Source organism: Curcuma longa, chromosome 20, assembly GCF_044706935.1.
Source record: "Curcuma longa cultivar G26 ecotype Majalengka, Jawa Barat chromosome 20, ITB_CL_G26_1.1, whole genome shotgun sequence".
NCBI classification, from domain to species: Eukaryota; Viridiplantae; Streptophyta; class Magnoliopsida; order Zingiberales; family Zingiberaceae; genus Curcuma; species Curcuma longa.
Genome location: NC_133880.1, coordinates 2,650,608 through 2,668,606, shown reverse-complemented (window position 1 = coordinate 2,668,606; position 17,999 = coordinate 2,650,608). Strand labels below are relative to the sequence as shown.

At 39.5% G+C, this 17,999-nt stretch overlaps 4 protein-coding genes across 5 annotated transcripts; 1 reads left to right on the top strand and 3 right to left on the bottom strand.

Annotated features, from left to right (window-relative positions):
• The first annotated feature begins 604 nt into the window (after window positions 1-604).
• Window positions 605-3,687, top strand: LOC141813124 (1-deoxy-D-xylulose-5-phosphate synthase 1, chloroplastic). The gene is made up of 10 exons (XM_074701030.1): window positions 605-789; window positions 940-1,074; window positions 1,160-1,324; window positions 1,406-1,556; window positions 1,628-1,899; window positions 1,974-2,247; window positions 2,341-2,648; window positions 2,727-3,008; window positions 3,116-3,403; window positions 3,479-3,687. The coding sequence occupies exons 1-10, from the start codon at window positions 697-699 to the stop codon at window positions 3,626-3,628; spliced, it is 2,118 nt and encodes a 705-aa protein (XP_074557131.1). The 5' UTR covers window positions 605-696; the 3' UTR covers window positions 3,629-3,687.
• Window positions 3,688-3,696: 9 nt separating this feature from the next.
• Window positions 3,697-6,893, bottom strand: LOC141813125 (pentatricopeptide repeat-containing protein At2g30780-like). Of its 2 annotated transcripts, none has more exons than XM_074701031.1 (3): window positions 6,492-6,893; window positions 5,212-6,422; window positions 3,697-4,051 (listed from the first exon to the last, which is right to left on the bottom strand). In XM_074701031.1, the coding sequence occupies exons 1-2, from the start codon at window positions 6,891-6,893 to the stop codon at window positions 5,301-5,303; spliced, it is 1,524 nt and encodes a 507-aa protein (XP_074557132.1). In that variant the 3' UTR covers window positions 3,697-4,051; window positions 5,212-5,300. The 2 variants fall into 2 exon arrangements, with proteins under 2 accessions (XP_074557132.1, XP_074557133.1); XM_074701032.1 differs by having other exon boundaries at window positions 3,697-4,046.
• Window positions 6,894-7,768: 875 nt separating this feature from the next.
• Window positions 7,769-9,774, bottom strand: LOC141813746 (peptide methionine sulfoxide reductase B5-like). The gene is made up of 3 exons (XM_074701729.1): window positions 9,628-9,774; window positions 8,166-8,322; window positions 7,769-8,050 (listed from the first exon to the last, which is right to left on the bottom strand). The coding sequence occupies exons 1-3, from the start codon at window positions 9,720-9,722 to the stop codon at window positions 7,904-7,906; spliced, it is 399 nt and encodes a 132-aa protein (XP_074557830.1). The 5' UTR covers window positions 9,723-9,774; the 3' UTR covers window positions 7,769-7,903.
• Window positions 9,775-10,653: 879 nt separating this feature from the next.
• LOC141813843 (RNA demethylase ALKBH10B-like) lies at window positions 10,654-15,148 on the bottom strand. Its single transcript, XM_074701833.1, has 7 exons — window positions 14,635-15,148; window positions 13,536-13,666; window positions 13,278-13,395; window positions 13,019-13,120; window positions 11,737-11,852; window positions 11,465-11,619; window positions 10,654-11,400 (listed from the first exon to the last, which is right to left on the bottom strand). Exons 1-7 carry the CDS (start codon window positions 15,146-15,148, stop codon window positions 10,956-10,958), a joined length of 1,581 nt encoding a protein of 526 aa, XP_074557934.1. The 3' UTR covers window positions 10,654-10,955.
• Window positions 15,149-17,999: the final 2,851 nt, after the last annotated feature.

Genomic DNA, 17,999 nt, shown 5'->3' with positions numbered 1-17,999 from the left:
CTTTGATTCGGTTCAGTTCGGTTTTGATCCAGCATGAACCCAAAATGAAATAAAGCCAGATTCATGATTGAATTAGACCCGCATCGGGCCAGATTACAGCCAATCAACTTGCTCTTTTAAAATTTCACTCTCCTAAATCTTAAATTCTAAAAATATATCTCAAATAATAATAATTAAATAATTAAAATTTAAATTTGAAATGAGATAAATATTTTTAAAATTAGTTTTTAAATAAATAAATATATATATATATATATATTATACTTTAAATTTATCCGTAAAATAAAAACAAATATCATTACTACTCCCTTTCTTCGTTAAACAATATAAAAATATAAATAGAGAGGCCACAAATCCACTCACTTATCATCCTCCACGTGTCGACATAAAGTTACCGACGTGGAAAACAGGTGTCCAAATCTGTCTGCTCCGATCAAATCTAGGCATCTAGCTTAGATTACGCCGCCGATCCACTTTATCCGTCAACGAATCTAAAGGAGCATTGGATGTCGACGTGGTCCAATCAAGGGACAGATTGCCATATCCCCAAGTTATTTAATGGATTTCCAATATCCATTAGGAGTTTGCCTAATTTCTCCTTTTCATCAAATACTTTCGGAAGGCGAGATCGAACACTCTGGTTCTCGCTCAGACTTTCTTCCCTCACACGCTCTCCTCCTCTCCTCTCCTCTCCTCATGGCCGCGATCTGCTTTTCCAGCCACTTCAAGGCTTCCTCTCTTCCTCAGCCGCCCTCGTTTGATCTCCGGCTTCAAACTGGAGCTTTCAAGGTTGGATTTTGGCTCTGGTTTGTAAGTTAGGGTTCTTCCCTACGAGCTCATTGTTAGGTTTCTTTGAGAGAGGAATGATGATGCTCCTCTTTATCTTTCATTTGTGAGTTAGGGTTCTTCCTTAGGTTTCAATTGATTGGTTGGTTGCAGGCAAGAAGAAGGTCATATGTGTGTGCATCGTTGCTATCGGAGGAGAACAACGGGGAGTATCACTCGCAGCGGCCTCCGACTCCGCTGCTGGACACTGTCAACTATCCGATCCACATGAAGAATCTTTCTGCCAAGGTTCAATATGATAGATAACACTAAGGATGAAGCACCAATCATGTGTTTCTGATTCGATCCCATTGTTCTTTCGAATGCAATGCAGGAGCTCAAACAGCTCGCGGATGAGCTCCGCTCCGATGTCATCTTCCATGTCTCGAAGACGGGAGGTCATCTCGGTTCGAGCCTCGGAGTCGTCGAGCTCACAGTTGCTCTGCACTTCGTGTTCGATGCTCCCCGAGACAAGATCCTCTGGGATGTGGGGCACCAGGTTGTTCTAAAATCCCTGTATCGACTTTCTTCCTCATAACTCCATGAGCATTGATCACATACATCACGATCCTATTTGCAGTCGTACCCACACAAGATACTGACAGGAAGGCGAGACAAGATGCCTACGTTGAGGCAGACAAATGGGCTATCTGGGTTCACGAAACGCTCAGAGAGCGATTATGATAGCTTCGGAACCGGTCACAGTTCCACCAGCATATCAGCGGGGCTCGGTATGCTTGAATTCTGCTCGGTATTCTGTAGGCCAATTAAGGCCTCTTGCTCATGTTTGTTTGATTTCCAGGGATGGCTGTCGGGAGGGATCTGAAGGGTAAGAAGAATCATGTCGTGGCGGTGATCGGAGATGGGGCCATGACCGCCGGACAAGCATATGAAGCTTTGAACAATGCCGGTTACCTCGACTCCAACATGATTGTCATTCTCAACGACAATAAGCAGGTCTCTTTGCCCACGGCCAGTCTCGACGGGCCAATTCCGCCTGTCGGAGCTTTAAGCAGCGCGCTCAGCCGACTGCAATCCAGCAGACCGCTGCGAGAACTGAGAGAGGTTGCCAAGGTTAGAACGAAGAAGAAGATATATATAGTAGTACTGTCATGTATTGTGTTGTTCTAATGGTCGGAATGATTCAGGGAGTTACAAAGCAGATTGGTGGATCGATGCATGAACTTGCAGCAAAAGTCGATGAATACGCGCGAGGAATGATCAGCGGTTCTCGGTCGACTTTGTTCGAAGAACTCGGTCTCTACTACATCGGCCCGGTGGACGGCCACAATGTGGATGATCTTGTTACCATACTCCAGGAGGTTAAGGACACCAAGACTACGGGTCCAGTTCTCATACACGTCGTAACTGAAAAGGGACGAGGATATCCCTACGCAGAGAGAGCTGCCGATAAGTATCATGGTGAATTTTCATTCAAAACCAACCAAACATGGTAGCTCCTTTTTTCTGGTGTTGGTATGACAATACGATATGTGATCGTTTCTTCTTCTTTAGGTGTTGGCAAATTTGATCCGGCCACCGGGAAACAATTCAAGTCGAGCTCTCAGACTCAGTCCTTTACCAATTATTTTGCCGACGCATTGATAGCTGAGGCAGAGGCGGACAGAAACATAGTTGCAATTCATGCTGCCATGGGAGGTGGAACCGGGCTTAACTATTTCCTTCGTCGGTTTCCGACTAGATGCTTCGATGTCGGGATAGCTGAGCAACACGCAGTTACATTTGCGGCTGGTCTTGCTTGCGAAGGTCTTAAGCCGTTCTGCACGATCTACTCATCCTTCTTACAACGAGCCTACGATCAGGCAGGCCTCTTGAGACATGTTGTGGTTTAGAACACTTGTGAGATGATGAGATGAACAATTCTGAGTGTTTTTTGGCAGGTGGTTCATGATGTGGATTTGCAGAAACTCCCGGTGAGATTTGCAATGGACAGAGCAGGGCTTGTGGGAGCAGATGGACCGACTCATTGCGGTGCCTTTGATGTCACCTACATGGCTTGTCTACCCAATATGGTTGTCATGGCTCCTTCCGATGAGGCAGAACTGTTTCACATGGTTGCCACAGCCGCAGCCATTGATGACCGGCCGTCCTGCTTGCGATACCCTAGAGGAAATGGAGTCGGAGTTCCGCTACCTGCACGAAACAAAGGCGTTCCGCTTGAGGTATAAGGAGATCATCATACATTTGAATTCTTGATATGAACTCTCTCGTGAGCGAAAAGAATACCTAGCAAGTGCTTGACGAATGTAATGTTGTTTACGATTGATAGATCGGAAAAGGCAGAATTCTGATTGAGGGTGAGAGGGTGGCTCTTCTGGGATACGGAACGGCAGTTCAAAGCTGCCTAGCCGCGGCTTCCATTGTAGAAGAACATGGCCTAATGGTTACGGTCGCTGATGCGCGGTTCTGCAAGCCGCTCGATCATGCTTTGATTCGGAATCTGGCCAAGTCTCATGAAGTGCTGCTCACAGTTGAAGAAGGATCGATCGGAGGGTTTGGTTCTCATGTGGCTCACTTCATGGCACTCAATGGCCTTCTTGATGATGGCACAACCAAGGTAAGATACATATTGGGTTACTATGCAAGTCTTAAGTATGAATTTTGATCATGTTTTTCGGCTTGCCTTGAACAGTGGAGGCCGCTGGTTCTTCCCGACCGATATATCGACCACGGAGCACCGATGGATCAGCTTGCCGAGGCTGGCTTGACACCTTCTCATATCGCCGCAACAGTATTCAATATACTTGGACAAACAAGGGAGGCACTTGAGATCATGTCATGAGGATATATAGATGAATGAATGACAAACACTTAATATTCAAAATGTTTAAATTCTAATAATTCCTTCTTTAGAAATGCTACACCCTTCATGTTTATTATGATCAAAAGAAGACTCTAGTTCAAAATTGTATAGCAATTTTAAACAAAATTATAACATTTAAGTAATTTAACAAACAAATTTGATCTAGTATTAAAGTAATCGTAATCAATAATAATAAAAACAAAGGGGGCTCTTTTATTTCTTTTTCCCTCCAAAATCTTTCCTCCATGTTGAGATCACTTTACCTTCTTTGTTAAATAATCACTGAAACAATGACGAGGAGATGCCTCCTCAGCAGATATCTACAAGTATTAATGCACAGAAGTAAATCACTGCTTTGCTTTAGCATTATCGGTGGAACAAATTCCCAGCCTGTGATCTGCTCTGAAACAGGAAGAGTTGGACAAAATAAACAAAGGTTAAAATCAAGCAAGTTAAAGTAACTTCTACTCAAGAATTCAAAGTCAAAACATGTAGAACAATCATTATTACTAAGGAGAAAGCAGTATGTGCATCTCATGGTCTCTACTCAGTCGGACCAAGACAAAGAAAATCAAGTCCCAACAAATTGTGAGATCCAAAGCAATATGTTTAGTTTACTTTTCCATTTAAACTTAGTCTATTTTAGTCAAGTCACAGAGATTTGGTTCACTTGCATGTAAAATAGGAAAGCAGGGGAAAGGTGATGAAAAGAATCACAAAATTGCAAATGAATCATAGGGTTATTGTCGAGTCAGTTCAGCATTTTATTGTGAGTCAAGTTACAGAGCTTATGCCTGCACCCTATCTCGAGAGTGACGGCTGAGGCACAAGATCTTAGCCCTCCCACTCTCTTCCTCTTCCTATTCCATGCTGCATCAAGTGGTACAAGAGCACCACAAACTACCTCTATGGCATCTTCTATCTAGTTCATAGATCGAATATAACTATTTTGATCCAAGAAAGATTTCTGTTGGTTTATCAACACTGTCATGATTGTTGCTACATGTCAATAGGCTTTCATTATTTGGGTTAATACAAATATCCATCAAGCATGAGCATCAGCTATTGCTCCTTCCAACAGGATAAAGTAGGAAAACAGTCCAATTAAGTTGCAATTAGGACCTTTATTTTAAACATCTACAAAACACTGTGGAACATTTCTTCCCACAGATTTTTTTGGGAGCAACACTTCTCAGCTGAGTAGCTTCTCCTTCAAATTTCACTTGCCTTTGTATCTTATAGATAATTATGTTCTTCATGTATTTCACAAGAGGTTGTTGAGTTTGCAAGCTCAATACTTAATAAAAAAGAGGTACATCTTCCTTTTATACCATATCTTCAAGCATTATATGTGAACCAAGGTGTGAAGTAAATGAAGAAACATCTTTTTCTAACTGTTGAACTTACAGAATAAGCACATTTAGTAGCTTGATATTTTGCTTAATCCTAGAGTTTAATGCTAACCCTATCCACCATAGTGGCACATCAGTATTTGTAAGAACACTAATGCTAATAGATTAGCAACTTAAGATAAATATGAGCATTTGTAAGCTAAAACCCACCTGGTAATATCTCCACTTCGAAAGCTATGAAACTCAGTAATATGCTGGTTTGTTAGTTAGCAAAAGAATCATCTGGACTTGCACAAATATCAAGTAACAAGAGAATCATTAGAATTTCCCAAACCATGTTTCCACATCATGCCAAAGATCGACTCTGCCTCTGATCTCCTTCCTGTGTTAGCATATGCCTTGTACAAAATAAGAAATGTTTTCCTTGTTCGGTTAAATCTAAAATTCTCCATCTCATCCAAAACTCCATGCATCTCACCCAAGCGGTTCTGCTGTCCATACATCACCATCTTGCAGTGGTACAATGACCGGCAAAGCCGCCACCCAGCAGACTCTGCCTTTTTAAGGAACTCAGCTAGCCGGTCTACTGCATTATTTTTGAAGTAACCGGTAAGGATCGACCGCATCACTCCTCTAGTACTCACTATAGTTTGTTGTTGGAATGCCTCAGATATGAATCTTTCCATAACCTCAATCAAGCCTTCCTGTGCATACATCCTGATCAAAAGCACATTGAGCCAAGCCCTATATCCATCCTCTGGTATTAACTTCATCAAAGCTTCCACCTTTTTGATTCGATTAGGTTGAGAACTCTTAGCATAGGCACATATCATTGTTCGGAGCACAGATACGTGCTGACTATTAGCAATCTCCTTTACTTGATCATAAATCTGCTCCATCTTCTCGAAATTCCTTGAGTGGGCATAACCCCTCAACATCAGAAAAAGGGTGGTAACATCAGGCTTGATTGGCCCTTCCAACATAGATTGGTATATTTTCTCCATTTTGTCCCACCTCCATGCCGTAACATACGCAGCAATGACCGTATTATAGGTATTGATGGTGTAGGGAAGTTCTGAGTCCTCAATCGCTTTGAGGACTTTCTCCAAATGATCCATAAGCATGGAACGAGAAAACAATGAAAGGAGAATGTTGTAGGTGACAATCGTGGGCTTGCACTTGGTATCCTTCTTCATGTCTTCAAACACGAACATAGCTCTTATCGTCTGGCCATTGTACATGCAGGAGGATAAGAGGCCATTGTAGATGCAGGTCTCATTGATGCCAGCAGCTATGGCGTCGCAGAAGAGCTTGGTTGCGAGTGTAACATTATGAGCGCGTCCGGCCAGGGAGATCGCCTTGGAGTACTCCTCAGCTAGCACCGGGATCTCACAAGCCAGCTTCTTTCTCCAGTCGAAGACCTACAATCGTTCAACCATTGTCGATACTCTGCAAAATTCATAAGGTAGCGAGAGGGGGAAAAGGGAAACCTGGAGGGCGAGGAGGGGGTGCCATTTGAGGGCCGATAGGAGCTCTAAGGAGGCGAAGCCAGCAGGGGGGCGCCGCAGAAGGTCAGGAAAACATCCGGAGCCCAAGGATGCCTCGAGACCCTGGCCATCGGGGAGGGCGAGGAGCTCCTCCGCGAGCGTGTGCACGGAAGATCGGAGAGACTCCTTGTCCTCTTTGGAGACCTCGGAAGGGCTCTCGGAGAGGAGGAGGATGCGCTCGCGGAGGTCGGAAATGTCTTCGGAGCAAAACCAGCGGGGTCCGGCGGGGGCGGCATGAGGGCGGCGCGCGAGCGTAGAGCTTCGGAAACGGGGAATCGTAGATCGGAGGGAGGAGAAGCGGCGGCGGGGTGGGAGGAGGGAGACGAGTTGCTTCAGTCTCGCCATTTAGGTTGCGTGGTCGCGTGGGTTGGAGACGAAGTATCTTGCGCGATCACAAATACCGCGCTTGGATTGGCTTTAATAGGCCCGCTCAGATTATATGGGCTTTTGGGCCTATGTAATGTGATGGACACTTTCAATTTTTTTTTATAACATTGGATTAAAATAAATAAAATTTTATTTTATACTTGAATTTACCATAATAATATGAAAAATATGTAAATTTTTTTTAAAAAAATAAGAGTGGGACGGAAAATAATGAGTATGAATTTTTAGGATATTTTGATGATTTTAAAATTCTAAATAGTATTTAACTAAATAGACAACAAAGCATTGAGTTACTTGCCAACAACTCAATTAGAGCACACAGACGTCAGTTGGAGTTAATCATCACTTGCCTCTGGGACATAATTAAGTTAGCTTATAATAAAATAAAATTACAAAAGTGAACAAGAATTTAAATCTCGACGAAATCAAAATAATGACCAATAATTTTTGATTTACCTCCTTACAGACAGTCATAAAATCAACCTTGTGAGACTACTGGAATAACGATTCAACCATTTTTATAAAAAAATTAATCGTCACTTAATAGAAAAGAAAAAAATTATAAAAAATTAATATACATTTCAATAAAAAAAATAAAATTCATCATTCCAAATAAATTAAAAAACTATAATTCCTAGATAAATCGAAAAATTATAATTAACTATATATATATATATATATACGTGTAACAAAAATTAATAATAATATATAGTGTATTTGAAATAATCCCATTTAACGCCTACAATTTAACTTTATTTTTGAAAAGGACACAAACTTTTAAACTAAGCTCAAACGTTTTAGGATTTCCAAACTTTCAGAGGGCACAACGAATCTAAAGAACTTGAAGGAGCATTTTGGAAATTCAAAATCGCCCATTATTCAACAGTTTTAGAAGAAAATACTTAAACGGATGCAATCCAGCAATAATAGGAAAGAAAGAACACATTTTAACGAAGCATGTATATATGTCAGTCTGGAATAAATTTGATGGAGATGCTGTTGACGCAGTGTCGCTCATCCGTAGGAGTCCCAAATCCTTCGCCTTTAAAAACATGACCCAAGTGCCCGCCACAAACCGCGCAAGTGATTTCAGTTCTCCGTCCATCTGGATCGGGCTGCAAGTGAATCAAAGTCACCATTAGTCGGGGACGTAAGAATTGGTTACAGTATCTTAATCCTCTGATAGTGTAAACAAACAAGATTTGATGAAGGGGAGGAAGGATTAGTTACCGAGCGATTTATGGCTCCGGGTAGACCCTCATAAAAGGCTGGCCAGCCGCAACCAGAATCGAACTTAGTCGTGGATTTGTAGAGTGGCGTTTGACAACCGGCACAATTGTAAGCACCATCAGCATACAACTTGTTGTACTCCCCTGTACCGCGATTCCTGAATTTTCGAAAGGCATCAGTTTTTCATACCTCGAAGAATCACATTCGTCATCTATTAAGATGTTGGAAGTATAAAACGTGAAGCTTACACTCAACCTCCATCAGTATGGAAGAACACTACTTGCAATCTGAAGAAACAAGAAAATTACAGAAGGTTGTGATTCAAAATCAAACGGTAGATGGTCATGTTTTTCCATAGAAAATAGCCGGGATCAAGGATTCAAACTCAGCTACGATCAAGAAAATATGACCCTTTTTATCGGTCAGATTCGGCCATGATTTGATCCCAGCTGTCGATGGTGACTCTTTCTTAACTAGCCATCGACCGGAAAGATTTTAAGTCCCACTTAAATTCCATAGTCGAAAAGGGGTCCTCCAAGGATTTTCTCTGAGGACCACTCTGTAAGATTTGCATTCTAAAATATGCTATTCAAATACAAGTCTCTCAAAGCTATTCAAGCAGAAGGCTTATATCAAGAAAATAACCAAGTTACCAAATTTGAAGATCTCTTTATTTAACACAAAGTATTACTTAGACCTAGCAACATCCGAGAACACGGCTCAATAATTTGACCTAAGATATTATCAACATAAACAAAATCTAAAATGATATGACACTATAGAAATATATACAGCTGATGTGGATCCCAACCCATGAAAAAGAAAAAGAAACTCAATTGAGCAAACAATTGAATTATCATCACAAATCCATGTTTGTTGCTTTGCGAATTTCATCTCTCCATCAACATTTTGTAAGGCAAAGACAATTCAAGTTATGAACTTGGATTAAGAATTAAGTGGGCACCATAAATACCTTCAATACTATCAACTTCTTACCATTTTACAATAAGACCTACCAGATCATGATTTCTGCAATACGTTGTTAGGGGTTAAGTGAGTTTAACTCATATGGAAATCTAATTGGCACTTCATGATTTAGGATTAGATGATCACAGTAGCACATTGGAAGCATGACATGTGGCTATCATGTTTGGAAGACCAAATTCCCTAACAAGCGGAAAAACATTGTGGAGCAAGAACAATTTAATTGATCAAGTTAAATGATGTTTAAGTTTGATCTCCTAGAACACAATGATCCGTTTAATCAAGATTTTCCATAGAAATACTACCTACTAGGGTTTCTGTTAGCCTCTCCCCTGTTTCTTCTAATGAAAAGCTTGCAGTTGACAAACGATTAAACCCTAAATCACAGAAAAACCCAAACTTGCCGAGATGGGCGACCCGACCTAGAATCACAGAAAAAACACCGGTCAAACCGGCAAGGAAAAGCGGCGAGACTTACTCAGTTCCCTTGAGGCGAAGGATCCGGAACTGCTCCGGCGAGAGGATCGCTCTCCACTCCTCCTCGGTCTTCTGCACGGATCCCGTGGAGGCCATCACCGCACTGTTCCTCCCAACTCGGCGGAAGAATAGGGATTTGCCGAAGGGGACGCATTTGATGGCATTTTAAAGGACTTAGACGAAGAAATGAACCTGGACGGAAATCCGGATACGGGATCAATGTTTGGCGAAAATTATCCAGATTAATTTGAGCAAAAATAAAATAAAATAAATAAAAGGTGCTTTTTTCCATTAATCATTAAAAAAGTATTCTATTTTATATTATATTTTAAAAAATATATTAATTCTAGTGCTATTATTGTATTTAAAAAAATTAATCAAATGCTATTGAAATATTTTATGCCTTATAATTATTACAACGTCAGTAATTTTGATTAAATTAACTTTGATCAAATTGTTCCAACTTAATTAAAATTATTATCTATAAAAATACTTTTTACTAATCTAGTTAAAATTATTTAATCCTTGGTTGTTTTAATTTTCTTTGCAAATGATATCTCAAGTTTTGCTGGTGACAATTATAAATTTCATGTTTATATTTGGAATATCCTAACTTGAACATTTCAGAATTCTAATTTAGCTGTCCAAAAATTTATTTCTGAAAGAAAATATTGTCATATATTTACATAATTACATGATATTATTATCTTTCATGGTAGAAAATTGATTTATAAATCAAATTATGCTATAAAAAATAATAAACTTATAGCTAATTATCTTTAGCATCTTTTATATCATTTTCACAAATAAAAAATATATATTTATATTTTAGACATTAAGTTTAACCTTTTAAGTTTCATATCTCCATAAATGTATATTTTGGCCTTAAATTCTACTGCAAATTTATTTGACATATTTTGAGAGGAAAACTGAATTATAACCAACGATAATGGATCCAACGACCTTTAGTATAAATTAACAAATAAATTATAAAGGTACAAGAATAATTTGAATGCAATTTGTCATGATTAAGTAGAGTTTTTGATACAAAAGTTAAAACTTTACATCAGAAACCTACCAGGAATTCCACATATGAACATAAATAAGACCCAAAGTTCTATCAACCTTGAAGATAAACTTTAGAAAACCTTGACATTTGAAAGAGAGGGTAGTGACCTAAAATGTTAAACCAACCTATTTGTTCAGAGAAGAAACATGAAACTCTCTCTACCATTTTGACACAACCATGATAGGCCTCAAAGGGGTGTACATTGCAATCTCTATAGTTGTTTTTGGTGCAAGATGACCAGGATTTACTACCGACTTTGGTTAAGCTTGCGCTTCTAATGGAGATGAAAAGAATGAGAGCCTCCGCTTTCGAAAACGAGGATGGGGCTGCTTGGTGTTCTTCTTTGGATCAGCTGCCCACGGCAAGAAGACACCAGTTCCGTTGTGTAGAGGTGACTTCCTACAGGAGCTCATGACAACTTCTCCGGGTTGTGCTAACATGACAATGGGGGCTTGAGGAGTCAATCCCCAACCAGCTGGAATCATGGCTTGAGGCCCATAGGCAAGAACTCCACCCGTCTGGGGGGTCGGGCTCTCCGGTCGCCACAACATCATGGCTTGGTTGGCCTGCAATGCAGTAGGGGGATTGGCATTGTGAGTGCCGGTTCTAACTTTCACAAATGTGATGGTCATCCTCTTGTTTGGTGATGAACACACAACATGCCTCGCCATGTCAGCACTATGCCCACGCATCACTAGGAGTGTCCTGCAGAGATTTTATGAACAATTATATCACAGGCATAGTAGAATTGGGAAGTGGGTTTGCATACCCTTCATTGACTGGAAGTGTTAAGGATCCCTTATAGTTTCCTTCGTGATCGCTCACAAGAGACCAGCCAAATGCCATTGTAGTTTCAGAGAGGAGGAGCGTCGAAATAGGGTTTTCCAGATGGGGAGGCTTGAAGTAAGGCTGTGAAAAATCATCCTTCACAAGGGAAAGAAAAAAGGTTGGGGAACGAGAAGGAACACCAAGGAATTTGGGTTTCAAGACCATGGAGATGTAAGCACATGTGACACCCTGATGCTATGAGAAAGGAGTTACCTCATCAAAGAAGTTGATAATGCAGCTGTTGGGCTTCTTATTGTCGGGGATTATGCCCCACAGGACCAAATTATCAATTATGTTCTGCAGTGCAGGGGGGATTGGCTCAATGCTACCTGCATCAATCATGTTTCCTCCAATTAGTGGCTTGTCATTCAATTATAAGCAATATGATTAGCTTGTTGAATGAGCATTTGCACAAGTGGGTATACACCGGCGAGACATGGGTTCATGGCTTAAGGTGTCATCCTAAGGGCATCTCCAATGGTTAGAGCTCTAAATGAGCTTTTTTGTAATTCCCAATATGCCACATCAAATGCATAAAAACCTATTACTCTCTCCCCAATCAAAAAACTTCCTTACAAACCTCAAACCTCATTGTTAATTACTGGCCCCACTCACATGGTTAATTTTGAGAGAAAAAGGTAACTTTGAACTTTTCACTATTGCTTTTAAATTAAAAACCTCAAACCTCATGCTCACAATGGTTAGAGCTCTTTTATTCAGCTTTTTGGTTTCATAAACCTCTCCAAAAACCTTGCATTGGAGATGCCCTAATACTTGGCATGTTTAAAGTGTGTTGATAAAAGGGTTGAAAGAGTTTTAATTCTATAATTGTTTTCACTTAGCTTTTTCTTCTCCCTATAAGCCTTGTAGCAATTGAAAAGTCAATCAAATTAGAATTATAGAGAAGACAATTATAAAATTACATGCATCTAGACAAAAGATTTTGCTTTATTGATACCAAAATGAGTGTCGTGTGTATATGATGAGAGGATGAGAGTATAGGCTCATCGTAGTGAGATCAACCTCATAATTTTTCATGATGATTTAAATAATGCTCTGAGATATCTAGTATTGTAATTGGTTTATCCACATATTCATAAATATATCTTGGTTAATAACTAAGAAAAGGACTTCGACTGACACAATTGAAAATGGACACAAGATAGGATACATCTCAACTTTTGGTTTATCTCCTCCCTTCTCTCTTTTTATAGTATCATCTCCTTCTACGATGACAGATGAAATCAAAGGATAAACAATTAAAAAAAAACCCTATCTCCATTGAAATTGTGGCAACAAAAATGACAGTGGCATTTGCAATCAATAAATGTATTTTGATTATGCCTACCAATAAAGATGGATAGTTTATACCATTGATAGATTGCATAAATTTGGATAGCACACATGCAATGAACTATAGAATCAGAATACTGTTGGAATGTTAAATTAACCATGCATAAAAAATTGCGAGATCTAAAAATAGAGGGCACTTTACTTGCTGCTTCTTCAGAGGTTGGTTGGAACAATGGAATGCCAAATTGAATGATCTCCCTCTTGTTTCCTTTCATTTGTTTGTTGAAGAAAATAAATGTTTCTCCTGAAAAGATATGCACAAACTCAGTTATTCAACAGGTTTAGCTTCCAATCATCTACTCAAGCAAGCAACATTATCTTCACCACTGATAGATACCCTATACAGAATCACTTCAGACAAGGCTATAAATCATTTAGAAGAAGCAATGCAATCATTTTACCAGAGAGTTCTCCTCTTCTTCCTGCATGTCGAAGTCCATTGATGTACTGAACAAGGTTATGCAACTCTGAATCTGTGAAAATGCCCTCATACAGCTTGAGACCTTTCACAACATTAACCTGACAAAAGAAACACCAATAGCAATCAGCCAATTGGAGCAAATGGAAAGTTCACTAGTCATACATTACTAACATCCTACAACATCTTATACTGCATCTCTATAAGAAAGTGTGTCCAATGATTTGAAGATAGAACTTGCCGTGTGCCCTTTCACTGATTCCTTCGCCACAAAACCTTTGGAGAGCTTGATCCTCTCTGGGCATGCTGAGAAATCCACATTGCCAGCAGAAATGTTGATCCTCTCCAGCAAAGCTTGCTCCACTTGCGATCCTACCACGTGAGAATTTAATAAAACTAATGCGTCAATCAATGACAGATCAAAGGAACACAGAAATTTCAACATAAAGTATGATGTGGAGTTCCACAGTCGAGTCAAACCAAACGAGAGACGCCGTAGAAAACTAGGAATTAAATGGATAGATCAGTTGGCACAGGATTGAAGACAATGAATAAAGCAGTGACAAAACGTCCGATTGTCGTATATGCTTGTTGAACAATTGAACCAAGTCACCAAATTAAAACAGGGGCTATGATTGTTTTATCACAAGGAATCGCGAAGGAGATTAAGGATTCAAGGTAATTATGAACAATTAGTGTTCAGGCGGCGGCCAATTCCATCTTGGATTCCTTGAGAGGTGGAACACTGCCCTCTTTTGGGGAGACTCCTGAGGCCGCACCCTAATAATAAAAAAAAAGTGATAAATATTGCTGAGGTGGAGACAACGAGATGGGATACTCCGTCACACGAACCAAGACCACCACCGCAAGGGCTGCCGCTGCGCCGATCCCCCACCGCCGCTCGACACGGCGGGTGAGGCGACCGCGCTGGCTTGAGCCCCGCCCCGCATTAACCAGACTCGGGGACCATCGACCGATCCGCCCCATCCGAACGGCATTGGACGGATCGCGTCCCCTGCGAACTAGGGCCACGTGGCACAGAAGGAACCGTCTCAAGCGAGGGTTTTCCCTCGGGGATCTGGCATTTTGAACGCGCCGGCTGGTGCGCAGGGGAAGCGCAGCCAAGGACTCGTCAGTTCGACGCCGAAGTGGATAAGAAATGCTGAAAGGATCACGGCGACCGTCCGATCAAACTCAGCCTCGCCGAGGCGGCGTGATTCGAATTCCGGTGCGGTTAGAACTATTTTTTGGAGAGTAGAAATTGCGGAAACGAAGCTGCTAAAAGTTCCAGAAAAAATAATTAAAATAGCATCCCATAGTTGATTCGGAATGCAATATACCTCCGCTGGCGTCACCGTCTTCTCCTCCAGAAGATGCATTCGCCGTGGCCTCCGCTTCCTCCTCGATCCCCGCAACCTCAATGCTTTCACCGGTTGCCTCGTCGGAAGGTCCTTCCTCCGCCTGCGCTTCCTCTGTGAAGTCGACCTGAATGACCTCCGCCACCGCGGAAGTTTCCTCTTGCACGGCAGAAGGGACATAGCTCTCCTCCTCCAGCTGGGTCGTCAGGAGATGAAGCCTCTTCCTTGCGGCGGCGCGGTTGGATTCCAACAAGCGGATCTCGGTGGAGATCTCGTCGATTGGGAAGTGCTTCTGGTTGTGGAGCACCGGGATCCAGTTGAGGCGCCGGCGCTGCAGGGCGGCGAACACCGACTCATACTGCTCCCCACCCTCAGCAACCGCCAAGTGTCCGCAGAGCGCGTCGATGATCGCGTTCGCGGCCGCAAACTCGCTCAGGAACCACGCGATCATCTGGTCCCGCGCGTACACCTCCGGCACCGCCACCGGCTTCGCCATCGATCGCCGGCGAACCCCTAATTGATCGATCGATCTTCTTCCTCTTCCCAGCCACCCCAAAATCTTGGAGCGAGGGCAAGAGAACTCGAATGAGAAGTGTGGAAAAATCTCAGCAATTGCTCGAGGCCGGAGATGAAACGAGGTGCCTATAAATAGCCACGGGGAGGGCCACACTAGCACACGATCTCGGACACGTGACGCAACGTGGATGGTGGACGACCAAAAAAGCCTACAGACCACGCAAACACCGGATCCAAGACTTCCCTTCCCCCAAACAATAATATAAGCAGCCAACTGGCTCACCGGTCGGTGACCAGATCCAAGATCGAACGGCCACGACTCACGACGTTCCATGGAAGCTGACGCGTCGCTGAGGTCAGCGAGTGTTCGGTGAAATGCCGGTGATTTTATGATTAGGCAGTGATTTTATTTTAAATTTCGGATCCATCAACACTCTCCAAGTTTAAAACAAAACCATTAAAATATGTTACAAAATTGTTCTAGAAAGCTATTTTAAGGAAAGCAATTAATTTTAGTCGCAGGCATTATTAAGTTGTTTAAGCAAAGAAATTAGCAAATTCATTAATAATAATATTAAGGATATAGGGAAAAAATGAGTTAAATTAATTACACCAATATGTTTTTGGTAACACACAGTTCACTTTTTTAGGATTGGATTAGTGAAGTTTTTCAAAAGAATAATTATTGTAAGTTCTTGTTATAATGAACTATAGTTATGAGTTATAGTAAAATAATTTTTTTGTCTAAAAAAAACTATATATCAACCTTGAGATATTGGAGCTAGCTAATTAATTAAGAAGATAGAGTTACCTTGATTATTATGTTACGTGTGAAATTAATATTATTGAAAAGAAGATAAATTATATATTTAATTCTAATGCATTAATCAAAAAATTATGTGTTCATCCATTTTAAATTTTTAAACAGTAAATATAATTTTTTTAATTAAATTAAAATACACATTTTAACAAATTTAGTCAGTCCTAATATCAAAATTGTTCAACTGTGTATAATAATTCAATTATCCTTGAGTATTATTTAATATTGTTATCTTTTGTCTGATTAATTTTTGAATCAATTGAGCGTGTTGTAGTAGTTATGATGTCATAACTACTACAATGTGAATATAAGAATTCATTTGGGTTTTTAAATATTTTCCACTAATTTAACTCTAAAAATCTTGAGTTATTTGAGCACCTCTTAAATTAACATTATCTCCTCTCAAATCTATCAAATTCATCCTCGATCTAAATTTCCTTTCCTTTAATCATTTGAGTGCCTTCTTGACTTGGCTACTTATTTTTGAGTCGACTAGGCTAGCTCTTGAATTTGGATTGTCTATTGCTTAAGTTATTTGAGCACCTCCTTGAGCAATCTATCTACTCTCGAGTTCATTTTTACACGATTTGGACTAGCTACTTCCCCTCGAACTCCAAATCCATTTGACATTACTATACTAGCACACTTAATAGATCAACATCAAATACACAATTAACTTGTATTGCTAAATCATTAAACTATTTTCTCAAACCCTAAACTCGTATTTCCTTACTTTGTTCTCTAGATTACCACGAAATTTATAATTTAACAAGAATTTCTTAACCTACTCTTCCAGAGATTCGAAGAATGATGCCTCTTCAAACTCTTTAAACTGATTCTTTATTTCTGTAGATGGATGAACTTCTATGTATTGGTAATTTGCTTTTTGGTTTATGCTTCCCTAACAAATTCGAATGTTGTTTGTATAGGCTTTAATAATGTTATTATCGAAGTAATACCTACTCTTGTCAATCTTTTACTCCCCACGCACATGGATCTAAGATAGGGTTGTCTTGGACTCTGACTCAAGAAAAAAAAATTACATAAGTATTTTATAATCTATAATTTGACACTGAGGGAAATTAATGTGTGATAGATTATATTTATCACATAATTATTTTATAAATGAGTTTTGAAAGGTGTTTTTATTTGGGCAAAAGTGAAATGATGTCTTGTTTTTTTATTCAAATAATAAAAGACATGCATTCTCATTTATTTTTATCAAAATGATATCTCATTCCATTGTTAATCATTACATTGTAATAATTATAATTTTATAATTATTATAATATGATTGATCGATTCAAAATTATGTAAAAAATAATAATACTTAAAGGACAATTGAATAATTATACAATTAAATAGTAGAATGTAAATTTATATTGTAATAATTATAAAATTGTAAAACTATAATATACCAAATTGATTCGCATAACAAATAATAATACTAAAAGAATAGTTGAATAGGTATACACCATTATTGAATATTAAAATAAGATGTCTTTTAAAAAAAAATCTAATTAAGATGTCTTTTTAATAAAAAAAATATCAAAATTAGACGTCCATTAAAACGTGTTCTTGATTTTTATCCTTTTTATTATTTATTTTGTATTTTTTTTGTTCTTTTTTATAATGCAGCCGCTGTATGCACTTAAGTTAGAATTTTTCATTTCACACGATCCCCACGATTATTTATAAAAAAATAATTAAAAAATTATAATTGACTATTATAAAAAAAATATTATCTCAATTTCATTAAAATTAAATTCTTATCCACTTTAATAAATCTAATCTAAAGTAACAAACGTATTTACTGCAGCCGCAGCATGCGCGGCTCATATCAACTACGCAAGGATGATTAACTTTATTTATCATTTTGCATATTTTTTATATCGCTCTCCTTCACATTTTTCATCCAAGTAAACAGACAGCTTCTCTTCTCCACTCCACAAAATTTATCACTGTACAATATTTATTAAAAAAATTGAAAAATTCGACGTGTTCACTTGAT